The sequence below is a fragment of the Martes martes genome (genome assembly GCF_963455335.1).
Source record: "Martes martes genome assembly, chromosome: 10".
Lineage (NCBI taxonomy): Eukaryota > Metazoa > Chordata > Mammalia > Carnivora > Mustelidae > Martes > Martes martes.
In genome coordinates, this window is record NC_137898.1 from 104473708 (window position 1) to 104492818 (window position 19111).

General features: G+C 43.2%; 1 protein-coding gene across 4 annotated transcripts in view; it reads left to right on the top strand.

Moving 5' to 3' along the window:
• Positions 1-19111, top strand: part of CADM1 (cell adhesion molecule 1) — a 321945-nt gene that overhangs the window by 254675 nt on the left and 48159 nt on the right. For all 4 annotated transcript variants that reach the window (XM_080815950.1, XM_080815949.1, XM_080815951.1 and 1 more), the window contains exons 2-5: positions 3892-4038; positions 5592-5744; positions 12118-12255; positions 14291-14449. In XM_080815950.1, the coding sequence (XP_080672076.1) occupies positions 3892-4038; positions 5592-5744; positions 12118-12255; positions 14291-14449 (597 nt within the window). The remainder of the gene's footprint in view (positions 1-3891; positions 4039-5591; positions 5745-12117; positions 12256-14290; positions 14450-19111) is intronic.

Genomic DNA, 19111 nt, shown 5'->3' on the forward strand with positions numbered 1-19111 from the left:
TCTGTCTCTTAAACCTCACCCATATACACCAATTAGCAGTCAAAAATGTCTATACTTGTCAGACATTGTTCCGCCCTTAAAATAAATTACCTTGCTGTTAACAGCCTTATTTAATGGCTACGGTATGTTGTACCTACTTGATTTCTCTTGCCCAGAACATGTGCTGTTTCTGCCTTGACAGTATATCTGCTAATTGAGTTTTAGAAAATCAGGAAGGTTTTTCTTAAACGGATTATTTAAGAATGGCCCCTACGTGGCCTGTTTGTACCCTTTTGCTACACATCAAGTTGTGTTCTGTAACAACCTAATTGTCATGATATCTATTTCAAGGGGAAATTTATCAAGTCACAGTGCACCCTTCTGTTTGGAAGAAATATTTGAGGATGTGAGCAGAAATTATTTTTACAGAAAGGCTTCAGGCAGTTAAGAGTACTGACATACAAATCGTATTTTCATCACTGTCATTCACATCCTGCGCCTCAAATAAATAGGTCATTATTATTCCATCGCAGCCGTCCTATGGCGCCTCGAAGTATGGAGCTCTGTTTAATGTAACTGCTGTCCAGCTGACCCGTGTAATTTATTGGTGATTTTTACAGTGACCCATTCTCGGGCCACCACCATCAGCCAAGGCACTCTGATCTCTTTCGGCAAAATACTTCATTATCGCTTGTGATTTTTTTAGCATTAGTATTATAACCATGTTAACATAGCAAGGATCTGTCATTTTCTGAGACATCGGATTTGAGGTTGGCTTTAGCAATTTCAACAAATAATACGGTAGCAAAGATGATACCACCACAGATTTGCAGAGCCCATCGTGCAGCAGAGCACACGAGGGCAAAAATGTGCAGATGGCAAAAATTTTACCTGAAGGACTTCATAATAACACACCAAAGTGATCCGGTCTTATGTTACCTAATTATAAGTAGTAATTAAGAAAGTGTACACTTTTTAACAAGCAACACCCCTGTTTTATTACCTTAATTGCGTAAAACATAGAATCACAGTCACCTCCTCTTTGTCTCCCGTCTCCTCTGCTAATGTCTGAGAGCCTTAATGTGGGTCTGGATGGTATTCAGAGAGAATACACCAGCATTCCGAGGAAGGACTGACACTAAAAGGTATAGTTCTACAGAAAGCATCTTATTAGGGTCCAGTGGAATTGTAACTGGCTTTAAGTTTCAGTACCCCCCAAGATGGTGGTCAGGATCTGTAAGGCGTGGTTGATGTTGAAGGGACTGAGGCCTATCCCCGGGCAGTCTTTCTATGGTTCCTTTTATATATATATATATATATATTTTTTTTTTTTAAGATTTTATTTATTTGACAGACAGAGATCACAAGTAGGCAGAGAGGCAGGCAGAGAGAGAGGAAGGGAAGCAGGCTCCCTGCTGAGCAGAGAGCCCGATGCAGGGCTCGATCCCAGGACCCTGGGATCATGACCTGAGCCGAAGGCAGAGACTTTAACCCACTGAGCCACCCAGGCACCCCTCTATGGGTTCCTTTTAGAAGTGGGAGATTCTTATTTATGTTGGTAACAGACTTCTTTAGATAGAAGAACTCTCTGCCCGCAACCCAGTAGACCCCATTTGGTATTCTAGTCGCCTTACAGCAAGTCCCGTGACTTCAAACCGATGCAACGCTGGAATTGTGCGGTTTAATTTTTCTTTAATTTTCTTACTAGATTGGGTTACCCTGAGGAAATAAGGGTATCGTCCTTTCTGTACATACTTTTGCCAGGGCCAGGAAAAAAACACCTTGAGAAGCTTGTTTGATTGGCAGGAATTTCCCTTTCCTTGTTCTTTTCTCCAGTCTGGGAATACACTGCTCCCTCCAGCCGACTTCTGAATTCTGGGTTTGTCACAGAAATCTGCGGAGGGAAAAAGAAGCATTCCTTCGTGGGTTTTGTTTTTGTTTTTGTTTCTTGGGATTGTTTTTTGTATGATTTTTTTTTTTTGATCACTTTTTCTCTTTGTTGTTATTCCACAACATTGTTCAGCCCACTAAGCCTTCACTGCTGGATCAAACTAGGGAAAATTTCCCCTTTCGCTCGATACAAGCCCTGTGGGCCTGCGTGCTCACACCGAGGTTAATTCCCTGCATCAGAGATCTCAAGGTTGGGGTTTCACGTTGGTTGGCTCCTCAAGCACCAAGAATTTCTGTTTGTCTGTGGCTCTAATAATTTTGTCCTTATCCCCTAGTTCCCTCCCTTCTAATCCTCTATCAGAGGCTGGTCTGTTTCTAGGTAGATTTGGCTTAAAGCCATCTCAGACACCCTTGTCACACTTCCTCACTGTGTCCTGCCAAAAAAGGATCCTTCAGCAGAAATTACAGTAGCAGGTGGAAATCCTCCATTTCGTCTAATACATCTCTATGCACACTCTCTCTCTCACAATAGTATTTATCTTTGACCTTTGTTTCTAACTGTGACAAAGTTGGGGTTTGGGCTTTTCTTTTGTTTTTGTTTGTTTGTTTGTTTTGGTGGGGGGGAATGAAGGAACCACCCTGATCTATAGTCACCTAGAAAGCTTAGGAAGAGGGACCGGGAGACTCCATTCTTAGATCCACACCACTCACCACGTGGAGTTGCCTAGTAAATGTTGGGATTTGACAACTAGAAAGAGGATGGTGAGGATGATGGCAGCCACCATTTATTCAGTCTTATAGGAAGCTAGACTCAGTGCTAAATGATCTATATTTATTGCCTTCCTCAGTCCTTCTGACAGCTCTCTGAGAAGGCTTTGAATTACTGTCCCCATTTTGCAGATGAGAAACTGGTTCAGGGACTTTAAATGCTTTACTTGAAATCATACAGCCAAAAAGCAATCATCTTCTTCCCCTTCCTGATCGACCACCATACCCATTGCCCATGCTACACTTTTTACTTCGTACGTGCAGATTCGATACCCATTTCCACCCACCTGGCGGTTTCTGGAAGATCAGGACAGTGCCCTGTATTTCTGTATGCTCTGCTGTGCTGGTGCAGAACAGGACATTCAACAATTACTTCATCTTTTGCTCGTCAGTTGAATTCTCTTCTTTCCCTACCTGTGCTGTGGATCATATGGGTCATTTACAAGGGGCCTCGGCTCCTGTCACTAATCACAGAAGCAACAAATGAGATTAGCTGTGGGAATGAGCCTTCTATCAGTGAATCCGAAAGCCTTGACTTGGTGAGGAGTTCTGAAGGAGAAAGTCTAAATGGCTAGATGGGGGGCCATCGACAGAAGGGGCAAGGCTCAGGACTGCCTGGGGCTCTGGGTGAGTCGTGAAGTCATGAGTTTCTGAGAGCAGAGTAACAGACTGAACTAGGAACCTTCCCAGGATTTTACTGGGCTTCCAGACAGTCCTAGTTGGGTAGGTCCTCACTCTCCCACACAGTGAACAGCTGAACTACCTATACCTTGAGAATGACGACATCCGCTAACAAGATGAGATTATTTACTGAGCCCGCCTCTCTGCTCCTATTAAGTGACCCCTAGAGTTTCCTGTGAGGCGACCAAATAGCTTAGCTCAAGGGCATGTGAGCTGAGGGTGAGTATATGCTTCTCCCCTACTCCATCCCTGAGAGTGGCAGCTTCTTAGAAAAGCCAACTCTCTGACCCTTCCGTACCTTTCCAACGTACTCCTCAACCGGTACAAGATAGCGGAGGCCGGGACGTTGGCATCACGACTTCTGAGAGCATGTTGATCCCAGCCTCAGTTGCATTTTGCCCCTGGGTCTCTCTGGGGTGAACGGACCCCCTTCATGGACGGTGGAGGAAGATGGGAGCCACACCAGTGTTGCCCGTGGTGCCCATTTGGAATACATTTCTTGTCTCTCGTTCTTACTGAGCCATGAACCAAATTTTAATTGATGGAAATTCTTTTCTCTCGTTTTTTTTTAAGGCGATGGACAGAATTTGTTTACGAAAGACGTGACAGTGATCGAGGGAGAAGTTGCAACCATCAGCTGCCAAGTCAATAAGAGTGACGACTCTGTGATTCAGCTTCTGAATCCCAACAGGCAGACCATTTATTTCAGAGACTTCAGGCGTAAGTTTTCATCTCCGTAGCATTAGGTGGCAACTTTTTTTCCTACATGTTGTCTTGATAAAGAGATTGCCAAGGCCTCCTTTTCTAAATTTAATGTTAGATGCTTAAAGTTTAGTCAGTTCTTCAGAGGGAAGAAGAGACATGCAATCATAATCTTTCTACTTAATAGAAACCTTGAATGGTCCCTTTTAAAAGTAAAGCAGTCTTACTTTGCAATAGGAATTGATTGTAGTAATTCAAGGTGAATTGCAATTGAGTCCCAAATACTTCGCTGACACAAACAACTCAAATAGGGTAAGGCAAGGAAAATACAGCATTCTGAAGGGTGGTCTGTTCGGTTTGAAGATGGAAGTTTCCAAGGCAATGTGTGCCTATAAAGAGAAAACCAAAATGTCCTATCACCATAACCTCTGGTAGACAGAGGTTACCATGGGCTGAAATCTTACCAAATGTGATATCCCTGTAGGTAATCGTCAGAACTTAATTGTATATCCCAGAAATGGTTCACATGCATGTCAGAGTCTTTCAAAAAATGGCTCTTTGGGAGCATGGGTGGCTAATCAAAGCAGATGTTGAGGAATGTCCCTTCGCATCTGCCTGTCCCCGTTCTCTCCAACACCCCAGAACATTCAGGAACTAGGGAAAGAGTTGGTAAAACTAAGGAACATTGCAGAGGATGAAGGAAGGTCAACAAAGAGGGGCCGGTCACTCTTAGAGGGAATTTTGGTCATTATGAATGAAAGCTAGCCTTTGCCAAAATTGACATTAAGGACTTTAAAAGTGAATATTTAAAATGAATAAAAAACCCACATACGTGACTTTTGCAGTGACTCTGGTTTCCTATGCTTCCTGTTGTGAAGTTGAATGCAATTAGAAAACTGCAGGCCAGGTCTGAGCCTTGGGGAGGCCCGAGGTCATGGACTCTGGGCAGCTACACCTCCAACCAAACCAAATACAAAGGTGCATCCAAGTTAAATCAGATTGTTTCGCTGTGAAGTTTTTTTTTTTAATGACTTCCGTTTTGTTTCTGAAATTACTAATAATGATTTTTTTTATCTTTATAATTTGGAACCAGTTTTTCTTTTTTTGCAAGGCCTCAGATTTTTAGAGACAACTCAAAAAACTGAACTTTTCAGGGCCTGCAGCCTGCGCTTTCCTTCTGTTTTCATTTTATCGAACTCCGATAGAAAATCTGAAACAATTTATGAATCAGGGCTGGTAACGGACAGCAAGGGGTGTGCGTGCACGCGTGCGTGCATGCGTGTGCGTGCATGCGTGTGTGTGCGCGCACGGGTGTGCGGCTGCACCACAGGCCCCCGTGTGTGTCAGTTTCCTTTGGCAGAAGGTTATTTGTCTACGTGGGGTTGTTGCAGAAGCCCAAAATAGTAATTCAGGAAGTATGAAGAAGTACCCAACAGGTGCACAAAGACTCGCTCCATTTTTCTTCTCCGTTGCGGCCTTTTGAATCCCCTAACTCTCTCCTCCCCTAGGTAGGGAAGACGGACTGTCTGTTGTCTTCCCCCTAATCACTACCTCTGTGTTTTGTTTCATAGCTTTGAAGGACAGCAGGTTTCAGTTGCTGAATTTTTCTAGCAGTGAACTCAAAGTGTCGCTGACAAACGTCTCAATTTCGGATGAAGGAAGATACTTTTGCCAGCTCTACACTGACCCCCCACAGGAAAGCTACACCACAATCACAGTGCTGGGTAAGGAACGCGTGGGGGTGTGTCCTGGGAAACGGAGTGGGGGAGCCCTTACTAGCGGACGGCCTCCAGCAGCAAGGAAGAGGCTAATGGTAAATTTTGCTCTTCAAACCTGTTTTAGGAAGGATCGCTGCCCATATTGCGGAATTTTAAAAATAGCCTATTTTACCAAACACTTTAAGGAATGGCAATCAGCAGTCTTTATAGATCCCACCTGCTCTTGGGTTCAACCCTCAAGCTTCAGAAGCAAAGATCCAGAGAATTTAGAGCCCTGAGATGAATCACTCACCACATGAAACGTCATTGCTTCTGAACGACCAGGATTTTTTTTTTTTTTTTTTTTTTGGTCCCTTCTGTGCAGGAGAAAAGGAGGTGGGCTACCACATCTGTACTGTACCCTGTGGCAGAGCTCACTTATAAAATCCCCTCAATGATTTTTCCTTCTGCGTTACATCTCATTTAATATCCTTGATCTCCTCATCTCTGGCTTTACTCACTGCCTTGTGTATTGCTTCTACTCTAGATGATGCTGTAAAAATCATACCCCATGAACACACACTTTGCCACAAATTACAACCATTGGACATAAAAGAATTGAGAGCTTCTAGGGAGAGGAGGCTGATAATAAGCCAGGCCTGTAGACAGGCTGCTGAGGACACTCCGAGGGAGTTGAATGTCTTCGATGACGATCAGCAGGTTGTGATTTTCAGGAAAATTCCAGTAGCTAAGTTTCCATATTTAGATTTTGATGGAGTCAGCAGATATCCCTGTGTTGAAGGTGGTCTGAATTAGTCACCTCTTAGACAAATGTGTCCACCAGTACATAACAGCAGCTGATGTGGGTTTTTGAAACCGAGTTTTCAAGGACGTACACTAAGGCATGAGGCAAGATCTCTGATTTACACCTTCAGAAAGACGATGCATCAAAGTCTATTTGCGGCGGCAGAGTGCAGCTTTTCGGTGTAATGATATGAAGATTAAGGAGGAAAGATAAATATGAAGGACGTTTCTGCTTGGTGTGTGTGAACATACATGTATTTATGGATGTCCATATGGGGCTGCTGCCTCATTACTCTGTTTAAACACAGCTGTAAAAGGGGAAATAATTCTTCATTCATTAAACTAAAACATGTCCCTAGTGCTTACATACATGTTCTTGATAAGAGGAATATTGATTTGGGGAAGTCTTGTTGCAATTTCTAACAGGGTCTGTGTTGAACGATAGATGACTTTCAGATGTATGTGTCTGCTTTAATTTTAGCATAATCCCTATTAAACCTGAAGAAATAATAAGCGTGAAAGGTTTTGCTGGGATGACTTCTTTTGGTGTTTTGCAGGTGTGCCTTAAGGTTTTCTGTCCATGTAGTTGTTGAGAAGTATTTGAAAACAATGTGCAGACTGTGACTCCAATAGCCAACCATCCGCCCACAGACCCATCATTGATTATGGCCTTTGCACGAGAGTTACAACAGTGGAATGGGATAGTATAGTTTCTAGGGTGTTTTCTACATCTAAAGATAGTCTACCTGACTCTCTTTCACAGGAAGAAATGATGAGAGATGAGCCATCCCGCCTGGGTTACAAAGCACATGGCACAAATCTAGAACCGTAGGCTTTGAAACAGACCCTACAGTTCTGCCTCACAACCTTTGTGTCTTTTAGCCTGGGTTGTTTTCAGTAAAATCCCAAATGCTGCCATTTTTGAGACTTTTCCCTGAAGGTGCACATCTTTTGTCTTCGGGTGTACGTCTGGCCATGGGCAAGCAGTGACTCCCTGTCGGTTTCCAGAATCAGGTACATTTGTTCGCAGACCCACTGGATTGGGCCAGTTTGCATGAATATACCCAGTGCTTGGGAGTCAGCCTGACAGTGCTAGACTTTCGAGAGGCATTTATGCCTGTAATCCTGTTGGAGGTCTGATTATTCTAGAAGTAATAGGTTCCTGCTTGTATTGTATAGAAGCATTAACTTAAACATACTTGAGAGTAATACTGGGAGATGCTTTTTCTGCAGATATTATGTATTCATTTAATATTCTTTCCATTGAATTGACTCTAGGAGTCTTTGACGGAGTGAAATTGTTGTCATCAGTGTTTGAGTCTTTCATATTCCAAAATCTGACAATTTCCACTGATACTCCTATATTCAAACCTTCTTCCTAAGGTTTAGAATTTTCAGATATTCTAATGAATGAAGAGTGATCTATTAGCATCTTTGTTTCTATCTATGGTTCTCTGAAAAGGACTCCGTATATACTTACACAGCTGTCAAACTTCTTGATAGGTTGGAGATGCTCACTTTAGTGCATGTGTCTATTAGTTGTTTGAAGCATTCAGCAAAAATTTCAGCATAATTATAAGACGTGGAGATGGTTATTTGTTAGTTGCTGTTACGTGTATTATCTGACCCATGTAAAAACTGAAAACTCGCCAATGGTATTTTGCACACATTTGGGTGCCTTTTAGGATACTACATTCACTCCTTCCACTTGTGTGACTTTGTTCCTTTCTCTAGATCATAGTGTAGAACTCCCTTTATACCAGTATTCGTGGAAACAGTGTAATGAGAAAGAGAATACACCCCTTTAAGATAAATATAGTTACTGATAATAGCAGCAATATTATTACAGTCCTGTCCTTCCAAGATTAGTGTTCACTCTTAAGATTCCAGGAACAGGAGAACCTAATTATTTCAAAGGGTTTTGGAGTGAGATTTCACATACTGAATAGCTTTAAGACTCCTCCTTTGTTGTAATTAACGTGTGACTCATCTTGATATTGCTGATTTTTTTTAATGTTGTAGGCGTAATGTTTATAATGAGCACTCTTATAGATTTGAGGTTAGCTAAGAAGAACCTTGACATTTCTTTGCTATTTTCTAGTATTTCCCCCTGTGATTTTCATTCAGGTTTTCATCTGTATGCACCTCCTTACATACATCTTTGGTTGTTTTCCTTAACGGCCGCAGGCAGTTTTTACTAAATGTGTCTGTTTAGTAGAGCACGTTTAAGTGTATTCTCTGGTTAGTAGCGGTTTTAATTCATTTTTCCCACAAATGGATTTTTATACTTTACTAATCACTTTTATATTTCAGTAGGCATTGTGGAGTTGAAGGGAGAACGGAGAATGGGATGCAATTAATAGACCAAAATAAACTTGGAGTTTTTCTTGTCTGTTCCCATTTTTTTTTTTTTAGAAAGACTTAAATCACCTCGTTTCTATTTCCCAAAGCTTTCTTGTGCTTAAAAAAAAAAAAAAAAATCAGAGAAGTCACCTTTATAGCTAATATCAACAAACCATTATGACTCCCATGATTAGATTTGATTTTAGGTTTGCAAACCACAGTTCCCACTCCCCTTGACTGTTTTCTTCTTCTCATCTTAGTGAAGTCAGAAGTCCTGGCCACAATCTTGAAAACACTGTGGACTTGGAATAAAGTCACTCAACTCTTTCTCAGGATGCTCTTCTCAACAACAACTTCTTTATTTTTCTGCACTGGTCCCGTTTTCCAAGACGTGGCAAGTTGTCCCCATGTTCACTTTAGCAAAGTGAAGTTAGATGATGTCAGTCAGCTCTTCGGGAAGATGACCCGAGGACCTAGTATGGGTATGGGCGTCCCCCTGAAGGGTCAGGGGACTTGATGGCGTATCTCTTGTAGGAGAGGAAGAAGCAGCATGGGCAATGTCAACCAATAGGTAATCCAGAACAAAGAGAGTCTCTTTGCTGCTGGTCAGGCTCTGAGCCTCCAAACAATATCTAAGAAGCACTGGTAGGCGTTCCTCTGGCCTCAGTTGTACGTGCACTTTTTCACCTCCTTCCTTTGAACTGGCTGTCGTGATTGCTAACGCAGAAAGAACGTGCTGTCCCTTCCACGACTGCCTCCATCTTACAGACAGAAAGACCACCGAGGAGGAGCAGCTAGTGGTGGTTAGGGGAAGCCTGTGATGAAGAGGGCTAAGCTGTCTTCAGGCCCAGCTTGGGAAAGGAGAGAATGAAGGAAAGAGCCCCAGGAACACACAGGAAACAAATGCCTGGCAAAGCCCGTGTTGGGAGGCTGGGTGCCATTGAGACTTGACGGTGGAGCGTGCAGGAACTTTTAATGACTCCGGGATCTCTTCCTGCTGAGATTCCCAGGTTACCACAGAGCTACTGCAAGGTTTTCCTCCAAAGTTACACAAGCAGACTGGAATCCGCCAGACTCCATTGCCCTCTTTGTCCTATCCAAAGAGGATCGCTTTCTCTGAGTCTCCCCTACTCAGATTGAATTTCCTTAAATTGCATATTACTTCTCAGTTACTGTACTCAATTCCATTTCTCGTTGGGCGTCATGGCATATGCCAACATCAAGAATGATTCCCATCACTCTCCTTTTACTTCTGTCTGAACCTTGATAGAAATACTATTGTCTGACTTTGATTCCTCCATGTGGGGGGCTGTGGGTGGGGGTGGCGTTCCTATGTCTTTTACTCTTTGGTGATTTCATCCTCTTGCCTCTTACTTTCTTCCTCCTAGCTCACCGGGATCTTATTTTCTTCAGGCTTGGGCAATCTTTTCCTCCGACATTCGCTCTAACAATAGCATTTTGTTTTGATAGTCCTACGATACCGCACTCAGAATTTGGTAGTATTTGTTGGTCCAAAACATCTAGTCTCTGTGTGGATTCCCTATCAACTCTCTAGGCATGTGTGATGAGAATCTATAACCATCCTGATGGTCATCTGGCAAGAATATCTACGTTCAGGAAATAGCGAGCTAAAGTCGCCCCATTTACTTTCGTCACTGCCTTTCTGTGTCTCTTAAAACACTGGCAGATGTGCAGCTCCAAACTGGATGTTAGACTCTCTTTATGCTTATATATATATATATATTTTTAAATGTAAGCGAGGGTAGCTCTTTGCCACATTTAACGACTCATTTGGGCCATATCACTTTGGCAACGCATCCGCTTGAGCAAATGTCTTCTTTTCCTTTTCCGTGGGAAACAAGGAAGGGACCTGCTTTTGCTCTAATAGTCACCCCTCCACACACACACACACACACACACACACACCCCACACACACACTGTCTTGCTGGGAAACATAAGCAACATGCCATTTTTCCTTTTTCTTTTCCATCGTTCTCTGTAGGAGTTTTCAAGTGCTTCAAGTCAATGTAAAAGTCTCCCTGTGCACAGAATTTTACATTGGACTCAAACAGTTGGAAATCCCAAATACGTGGTTTAATCCCATAATTTATTGAAGCGGTATCAGAGATATATTATTCAACTTGATCATCAGGATGGCATGTTTATACATATTTAATTTCTTGTTTCTCTTCTGAGTTGAGAAACTTATTAATCATAACTCTCAGAACTGTCTTTGCTTATTCATGGTGGTCAGAGCACATAGTCTGAGATTCACTCTGCCGAATTCCGTATTCCTACTGATTTTTATTTCAAGAAGCTCCGTCTTGTGGTAAGGTTGCACCTGATGTGAAGTCTCGCTGTCAGCTCAGTTTCATAAAAGATAACCTGCTTCTCTCACCATCCCCATCACCCTACCTTCTCTGGATTTGATATTCCGCACTTTAGCCCCCAAATATTTTATTCCATCTTATTCCATATGCTTAATATGCTTAAAGAAGAGTGGTTTTATTTCTGACATATAAAATGGACTTGCAGGCACTTAATAGTCTCTTTCACCTTTGCTTTCTAAAATCTGGACCTTTAGATTTCAGAACATGGGAAAATTAAGGCAAATTAACTGGCATGTCCTACCTTACCACATCTTCCTGCGGATTTTATTACAACGCCGTCTGTCGGAGGTCATGATGGTATCCCAGTTCTTTACGGATAATTTCAACGGAACAGAACTCGTTCTAAAGCACGAGTTTTCCGTTTGTGCTTATGGTGAGCGATTCTTTTAAGGCACTTTTAAGTTTTCGATCTTTGGTGATTATCTTCAAGATCTTTCATACGACGATTGAAATCCAAGGACTGAGTTCAAGAACAGAGAGTCCTTCCAGGTCCTTCCCAATGAGGATGATAAATGCACTAGTGTGTACTTGTCTTACTTTTAGATCTACGTTCTGGTCAGTTTTCTAATAACCGATGGTAACTAATACCACTGTTGCTATAACTTGGTCACTGATGACTCAGGAGTGGGAGGCTGGGCATTTTATAAGATAATTTTAGGAGAGAAATCCTCAATTAACAACTTTGACATAATTCACACTCTCAATGATGTCTTTGTGCTTCTTTTTTCCCCTCTGGTGGCAGTTCGTTTTAAAATCCCATCAGGAATGTCCACTGGTTGTCTCCTCTCTTTGGTAGCGGTGGTGCGAATGTCTGATGAAAAGAAGGCTATGTGCAGAAATGGATTCTGTGTTTCATTTGTAGTCCCTCCACGCAACCTGATGATCGATATCCAGAAAGACACAGCGGTGGAGGGTGAGGAGATTGAAGTCAACTGCACCGCCATGGCCAGCAAACCAGCCACAACCATCAGGTGGTTCAAAGGGAACAAGGAGCTAAAAGGTGAGGGGCAGGCTGCCCTTTCCAGAAGTAGTGGGCGGGCCCCTGACTCCAGCAGGGCCACACCCTGGGGGAGACGAAAGATGAATGCCAAACATGTCCCTAAAACAAAAATTCCCACATAAACAGGGCTCCTAATCAATTACTAAATGCGTCTGAAGCCACAGCCTGAAGGCATCTTATTGACTCTAATGCATATCCTCCCCCTGTGGTTTGAGGGTTTGTGGGGCAAGGTGCTGCTAGATTTTGACTCCGGTGCTCAGAAAGAACTAGAACACTTTAGACAAGGAAGAGCCACTGTTGGGGTGTTCCCCTGAACTCCAGGCGTCCGTGTTGTCCCTCAGTTCTCATTCACCTGCTGACCTACAATGGGTCAGCTCCCCAAATTGTCATGTTAGACATTTTAAAAACACGGTGAATTCTGCCTCCTTCTAACACGGATCCTTGCACCATCAGCTCACTGACTCCGCTTTCCTGTAGGGGCAGGTGCGTTAAGTGTGAGAAGGATTGTACCCTCGCTGAGGATCTGCAGACACCCCCTTTCTCGTGGAATCCGTAGCTCATGTGCATGTTTCACCAGCCTGCTCTTTTGCAAAGTTCACCATTTGTGATTATGGCTCAGGCCGCTCCTTTAACGCTGTTCCCCACCCTGTCTCCCTTGGCCAAGGCTGCCCCTCGTTGGATTCCTGTACCTTCCAATATCTGCCCCCTTCGGCAGCACCTCCGCTGCAGCCTGGACCCAGGCTGAGCCTTCTGTGTCGGCCATCCTGAGTTAACAAGGGTGGCTCAGCCCTCCTACCCCTTCCCTTCCAAGGCTTCTTCGGAAGTAGTACCCACGGTTCGGACAGCTCTGGTCATCTGACAGACGTGCCAGCTGTGTTTAGCCATTTCTGCTAAAATGGGGATATTACTATTACAGAGTGTATGCAATTCTTGGGCAGATGAAATGAGTGAATGTTTGTAAAGCGTGCAGCTGTGTCTGGGCCAAGGTAAGTGCTCCGTGTGTGCTTCTTGAATAAATCAAGAGTGCCAGGAAGAAAAGAGTAAGGCCTTTTAGAAAAGGGGATGTAAAAATCTATATCTAGAAACAGATAAATCTATATATAACAGCTTCAGTTTCAAAAAGCTTGCTCTATTTAATCTCCTATTTCCTAGGTATGGTTTTGGAAGGAAGGAGTTTCTCATTTCCCCTCTGCTTTTCTAAGTGAATTCAGCCATTAAATGCGTACCGATAAGTACAAAACATTAAAAGAAAGTTAATGGTGCGCCATGTCCCAGGGAGCGCCGAGTTCAGGAAAGGGGCCGCCTTGGCCTATTCATCCCGTCCGGAAGCCTCCTCCCTCCTTTTCTGGGTGTTCTTGGACGTGTCTCCCATCTGGCCCGAAGCCTCTATCTTACTTTGCTCTACCCACTGCCAGTGCGGTTTTGTTGTTGTTGCCGCTGTTGTTTTGTGGTCTTCCAAAAGTCTCAGAGTTTAAACATTTCAATTACAATTTCAATTATGTAAATCCAGTTAGTTACTTTCCCTGGTAATTGTTGCTGAGGGAGGTGGGCATCGGGGCTTGTTTATATCTCTGTTCCTGATTGAATTACTTCAGGGATTTGGATGATGTCCTGGAATTTTTAAACCACATGACAGCCTACTAGACGTTTCAAGTTCAGATGGTGGTTAGGGGTGCAAAGCACTTCTCTTTTTCCTCCTCCAAAATGCCATAAGCAGTCAGATGGCAACGTGGTTCAACTTTCAGCTGCCTTTTTTGTGGGAGGTTTCAAGATAGAAGACAACATATGTAATATATTTGAATAAAAATAGTATCTATTATGTGGGGTAGAAATACATCTTACATACTCTCCCGCAAGGTTGAGAAGTAGAAAATTCTTATTTTATCCGTTATCTACCCACAGCATACCCTTAACCCGAGTGACTTCCATCGTCTCGGGTACAACAACAGTGTCGGGGCGGGGACAGGAGCCTGTAGAAACAGAGTGATAGGAATTCACTCAGCTCTGATGTCTCGGCATATTCCGTGTCCCCCAGGCAAATCGGAGGTGGAGGAGTGGTCAGACATGTACACAGTGACCAGTCAGCTGATGCTGAAGGTGCACAAGGAGGACGACGGGGTCCCCGTGATCTGTCAGGTGGAGCATCCAGCTGTCACCGGAAACTTGCAGACCCAGCGGTACCTTGAAGTACAGTGTGAGTACCTGTCTTCGTCCGTTCAGGCTGCTCTAACAAAGTAGCACCGAGTAGCTCATGAGCAACAGTCATTTATGACTCCATTCTGGAGGCGAGGAAGTCCGAGAACAAGGCGCACCGGCACGGCTGTGTTCTAGAGAAAACCCTCCCTCTTCCTGGTTCAGAGCCACTGCCTCGGCCCTGTATCCCCTCCTGGAGGAAGGGGCTAGAGATCGCCAGAGCAGCTTTCTGGAGGGCACTAATCCCATTCGTGAGGGCTCCGCCCCCATGACCTGAGCACCTCCCAAAGGCCCCGCCTCCTCATATCACCCCAGTGGGATTCCAGCACAGGAATTTGGGGAGGGAAGGACACAGGCCTTTGTTCCAATCATAGCAGTACCTGAATGTTTTATCCTGAGGGCACAGAGTAGCAGTTGGTGAAAAACACTTGAGAAGCCATTTATTGAATACATATGATAGAGTTTATATCTTGTTGTCTCAGTAGTAAAATAATCAAAGGATTATTTTACTGAAACACTGCCATACTATAGAGTGCCAGTGAGGATTTTCAAAATACTACACTTAACCCAAATGGAAAACTTTAAAATGATTCCAATCTGTTCTATCACATGACTTAATTAATTGCACTTTGTGAGTGTTGACGATAATCATTTCTATGTCAACTTCACAATCGAGGGTGGTCCCTCCCACTTTCTTAGCCCCGGCAGAAGTGCTGAATTTTTTTTTATATATAGAGAGAGGGGCTTTTCTTCCCATTCTCCATCAGCATTTTGTTTTAAATTGCATGTTCTCTTCCATTTTTAACTTAAAGTATAGCAATGAGTTTAAAAGTGGAACTCTTTGGGATCGGTGCCACAATCTCAATGGCTTCATCAATAACAGCTAGATCGTGGGGACTGAGGTTGTCTCCTCGCTGTGCCCAATGAACTGAAGACGCTCTCCTTGTTTTCTCTGTGGACTCTTGTGCTTGCCAAAATGTTTTCTGCCCAAAACCATCCTTGCAGCAAAGTTGTGGCCAAGCAGCCAACATCTCACTTTTTTATCAGAGATCTGTAACTGAGCGTCTGAAAGATGGCAGGTGACATTGGAGTGTGCAGAGTGGGACTGGTATAAGAGTTTGGTTAGAAAGGCAACCCCCCGGGTGTCTGATAAAGGCAAAGCGTTACCATCTCTCTGTTAATTTCCTAGCGCTGCCATAACTATCACCAACTTCATGGCTTAACACGACCAATTTATTCTCTCATAGTTCTAGAGGACTGAAAACCAAAGTTGAGGTGTTAGGAGGGCCACACTCATTCAAAAGGCTCTGGGAGAAGAGCTTTCCTTGCCTTTTCTGGCTCCTGGGGGCCCCAGATAGTCCTTGGCGTGAGCCATGTCTTTCTCACCTCTTGCTTTGTCTCAACTTGGCCTTCTCTTCTCTGCATGTGTCCTAATAAGGACATTTGCTGTTGGAGTTAGTGCCCACCCAGCTAATCCAGAATGGTCTTATCTCAAGATCCTGAACTTGATACACCCGCAAAGACGTCTTTTTCCAAATAAGGCCATATTCGCAGGTTCCGGGGCTAGAAGTGAGCATTTGTCTTGAGGGCCACCATTGCCTGAGCAAAACGGGGGCCAGGGAAAGGTGTAAAATGTGGCTCCTGATCGTTTCTCCACCTTGTGGCTAAAATTAAATGTGAAAAGTTGCTTCCAAGACGCCAATCCTGTTCTCACCTTTTCTTACTCAGAGTGTTTGGCTCAATTTAACATTACATAATGCAGGTTTTTCTTGTTAATTCATTTCATCTCCATCATTATGTAGCTTCATTATAGGCATCATGCTTATAATTTTCATATCACCAAAACTATTGTGGTGTAATGTCCCTATAATGGGAAAACAGAAATGATCAGATATTATCTAAATTGGCAGATAGTAGATTTCTTGTGACTTTGTTAATATGTAATTCATTTAAGCAAACTTAATATCCATTAACTTTCCTTGTAGGGGCCCATTAGCTTTAATAATACATTAACTCCTTTGTGAAACCTGAGTAGACATTCACCCAGTCCCCGCCCCTAATCTCTTTCAGTGTCCCGAGTATCTTCCAAATAGATGATAGCCCCACCCACCTATGAAATTATACTCGCTCCCAAATGCAAAAATATTTTAAGCACTATACCTCCTACCTCTTGGAAGACTTGATAATGATCTTTATAAGCCTTGTCTTCCGCCTTCTGTAGACTCAAGAGAGATTTATCCTTCTGAGTACAAGGAGTAAAGCTGCATACCTGAATCCCTTTGACTTCAGTCTCCGACTAGCCCTCAACCACAGGGACGTGACCAGTGCCTTCCAAAAACGAAGACACAACTTTTGATCATCTTTAACTCTAACATGGCACCATTGGAGGGTTCTTGTCTTACAGAGTCGAAGAATGAATCTTGGGCGTAATAGAGGGAAGGAAGTGAAAGTTTCTTAAGGGAAGGCGAGAACAGAAAGGAGAGCTCTCTAGAGTGAGAGGGGTACCAGATGGGTTGCCGCTGGGGGCTTTTTATGGTCATCTTTTATAGAAAACTGACTGGGGAACTTGGTAAATACCTCATCTATAAATTTAGGACAAACAAGGTAGATTTGTAAATATTATGAAAATATCTCATCTGTATTTAGAACAAACAAGGTAGATTTGTTATATTCCCTTCTTTCTGGCTAATATCTTGTTTGTAGTATTTCTCCACATGTGGAATTTTCTGTGAGCCTGGTTACAGAGCCCCCCAGCCTGTCTCTTCCTACCTAGCCTCGCTGCTCCCTTACTCAGCACATTTTTAGGGGAGACTGTTGTTTCTTGTTTTTGTTGTTTTGTGTGTGTGTGTGTGTGTGTGTATGTGTGTGTGTGTGTGTTTTATCCGAAGTGAGCCACGCAGGCATTTTCTTCTTGATATTTAATTTTTTGGAATATATATAAAGAGAAAGTCTTTCTACATAAAAGAAGGTTAAGAGTTACCAACCATTGTATTAATCGAGGTGGGAATTGAGAGTCTTCTTTGGCATCTTAAATAAGACTCAGTGTTCAAGAAAGTAACTTGATAGGGCGCCTGGGTGGCTCAGGCGCCTTCCGCTCAGGTCATGATCCCAGGGTCCTCAGATCGAGCCCCGCATCGGGCTCCTTGTTCAGGAGAGAGTCTGCTTCTCCCTCTGCTCCTCCTCCCACTCGTTCTCTCAGTCACTCTCTCTCTCAAATAAATAAATAAAATCTTTATTAAAAAAGAAAGAAAGAAAGAAAGAAAGTCACCTGATCATTCACTACCCTCCTTTCCCGGCGTGCTATTGACAGCTCGGGAGAGTCAGCTAGGAATTCCTTCAGTAGCTCCTCCAGACACGGAACCCTCTGCCTCATGGCCTACCAGCTTTACTCTCCTGAACACCAGCTGCTACGCAACAACCAAAGGGCCTCCTGCCTCTGATGCCTGACGCACTCGGTCTTTGGGCACTAAGGCTTTGTTGGTCATTGGCCTGTGCCAGTGGGTCCACTCCAACGCTCTCACAGCCGCCCCCAACTCGGCAGACAGGCAGCACCGCGCAACTTGATGGCAATGGGGAGAGATACTTAAATACATGACATTCAGCAGCCAGTCCGCGTGGATGTGGAACTATTTTAGATACTCTGTGAGGAGTATTCAACCCTCATTTTGTATTTGGCCCAAACCCTTAGCATCCTTTTGTATTTGGCCCAACCCTTAACCTTCTTAAACACCCCTTTTAAAGTCCATAGACCTGGAGAAGACGAACAAAATCACAGATCCACCACATTTTGCTTCCAGTTTAAGGAGTCTGCTTATCCTACAGAGGTATCCTAACTTCATTTATCTGAGGACCAGTTTCCCCATATCCACAGGTGGTCTATACTCATTTAGAATTTATCGTCAAGCCACTTTATTGCTTTTCCCTAGCAAAGGCCTGTGAAAAATATCAAATTAGAATTTTATTTTGCTATGTGTGTTATGTTTAATAAACATCAAAATAAATACATAACTATTATTTTAATATCCTTTGGTACCTAAAAAGATTTTTTGTAGTATTATTTATAAGCATCAGATTATCACCAGGAAATGCTGACCTCGTCCATGGACCTCAGATTAAGAACAGCTCTTTTCTGGGTAAATGAGACTACCCCGGGGGAACGCTAACCTGTTGGAATTGGTATTCATTCTACTCACTTGGTTCAGGCCTGGCCCATTTTGCTGCCTGAAACCTTCTGGAAACCTTTTTCTACCTCATCTAAGACCAATGGTTATTAACCAGGAGATGAACAGAGTTACATGACAGATAATGGATTTGAGTTCTGTATAAACTGCATCCTTTTAAGGAGATATTTTTTAAAAAAGAAATAGCAAAGACCTACACTGTATATACCCTTCAACAGCTTACTTTAAGTCGGATGGGGAAAGGAGGAACAGTAAAACAGAGAGCTACCATGTTGCACAGAGGACAAGGCTTGAGCTACAACTTGGAATTGCTTTTGTCTTGTGGATTTAAGTCCTAATTAATTGAACACAGAATTTTGCAGTGTTTGTTTGTTAGGACCCTTATTTGTGGTACCAGGAGAAATTGTTGTGCCCAATTATGTGAAAAATCAGCCAGATGTGTATGCTGTCATACTTTTAATAATCTTTAAGTTCGTGGTGAG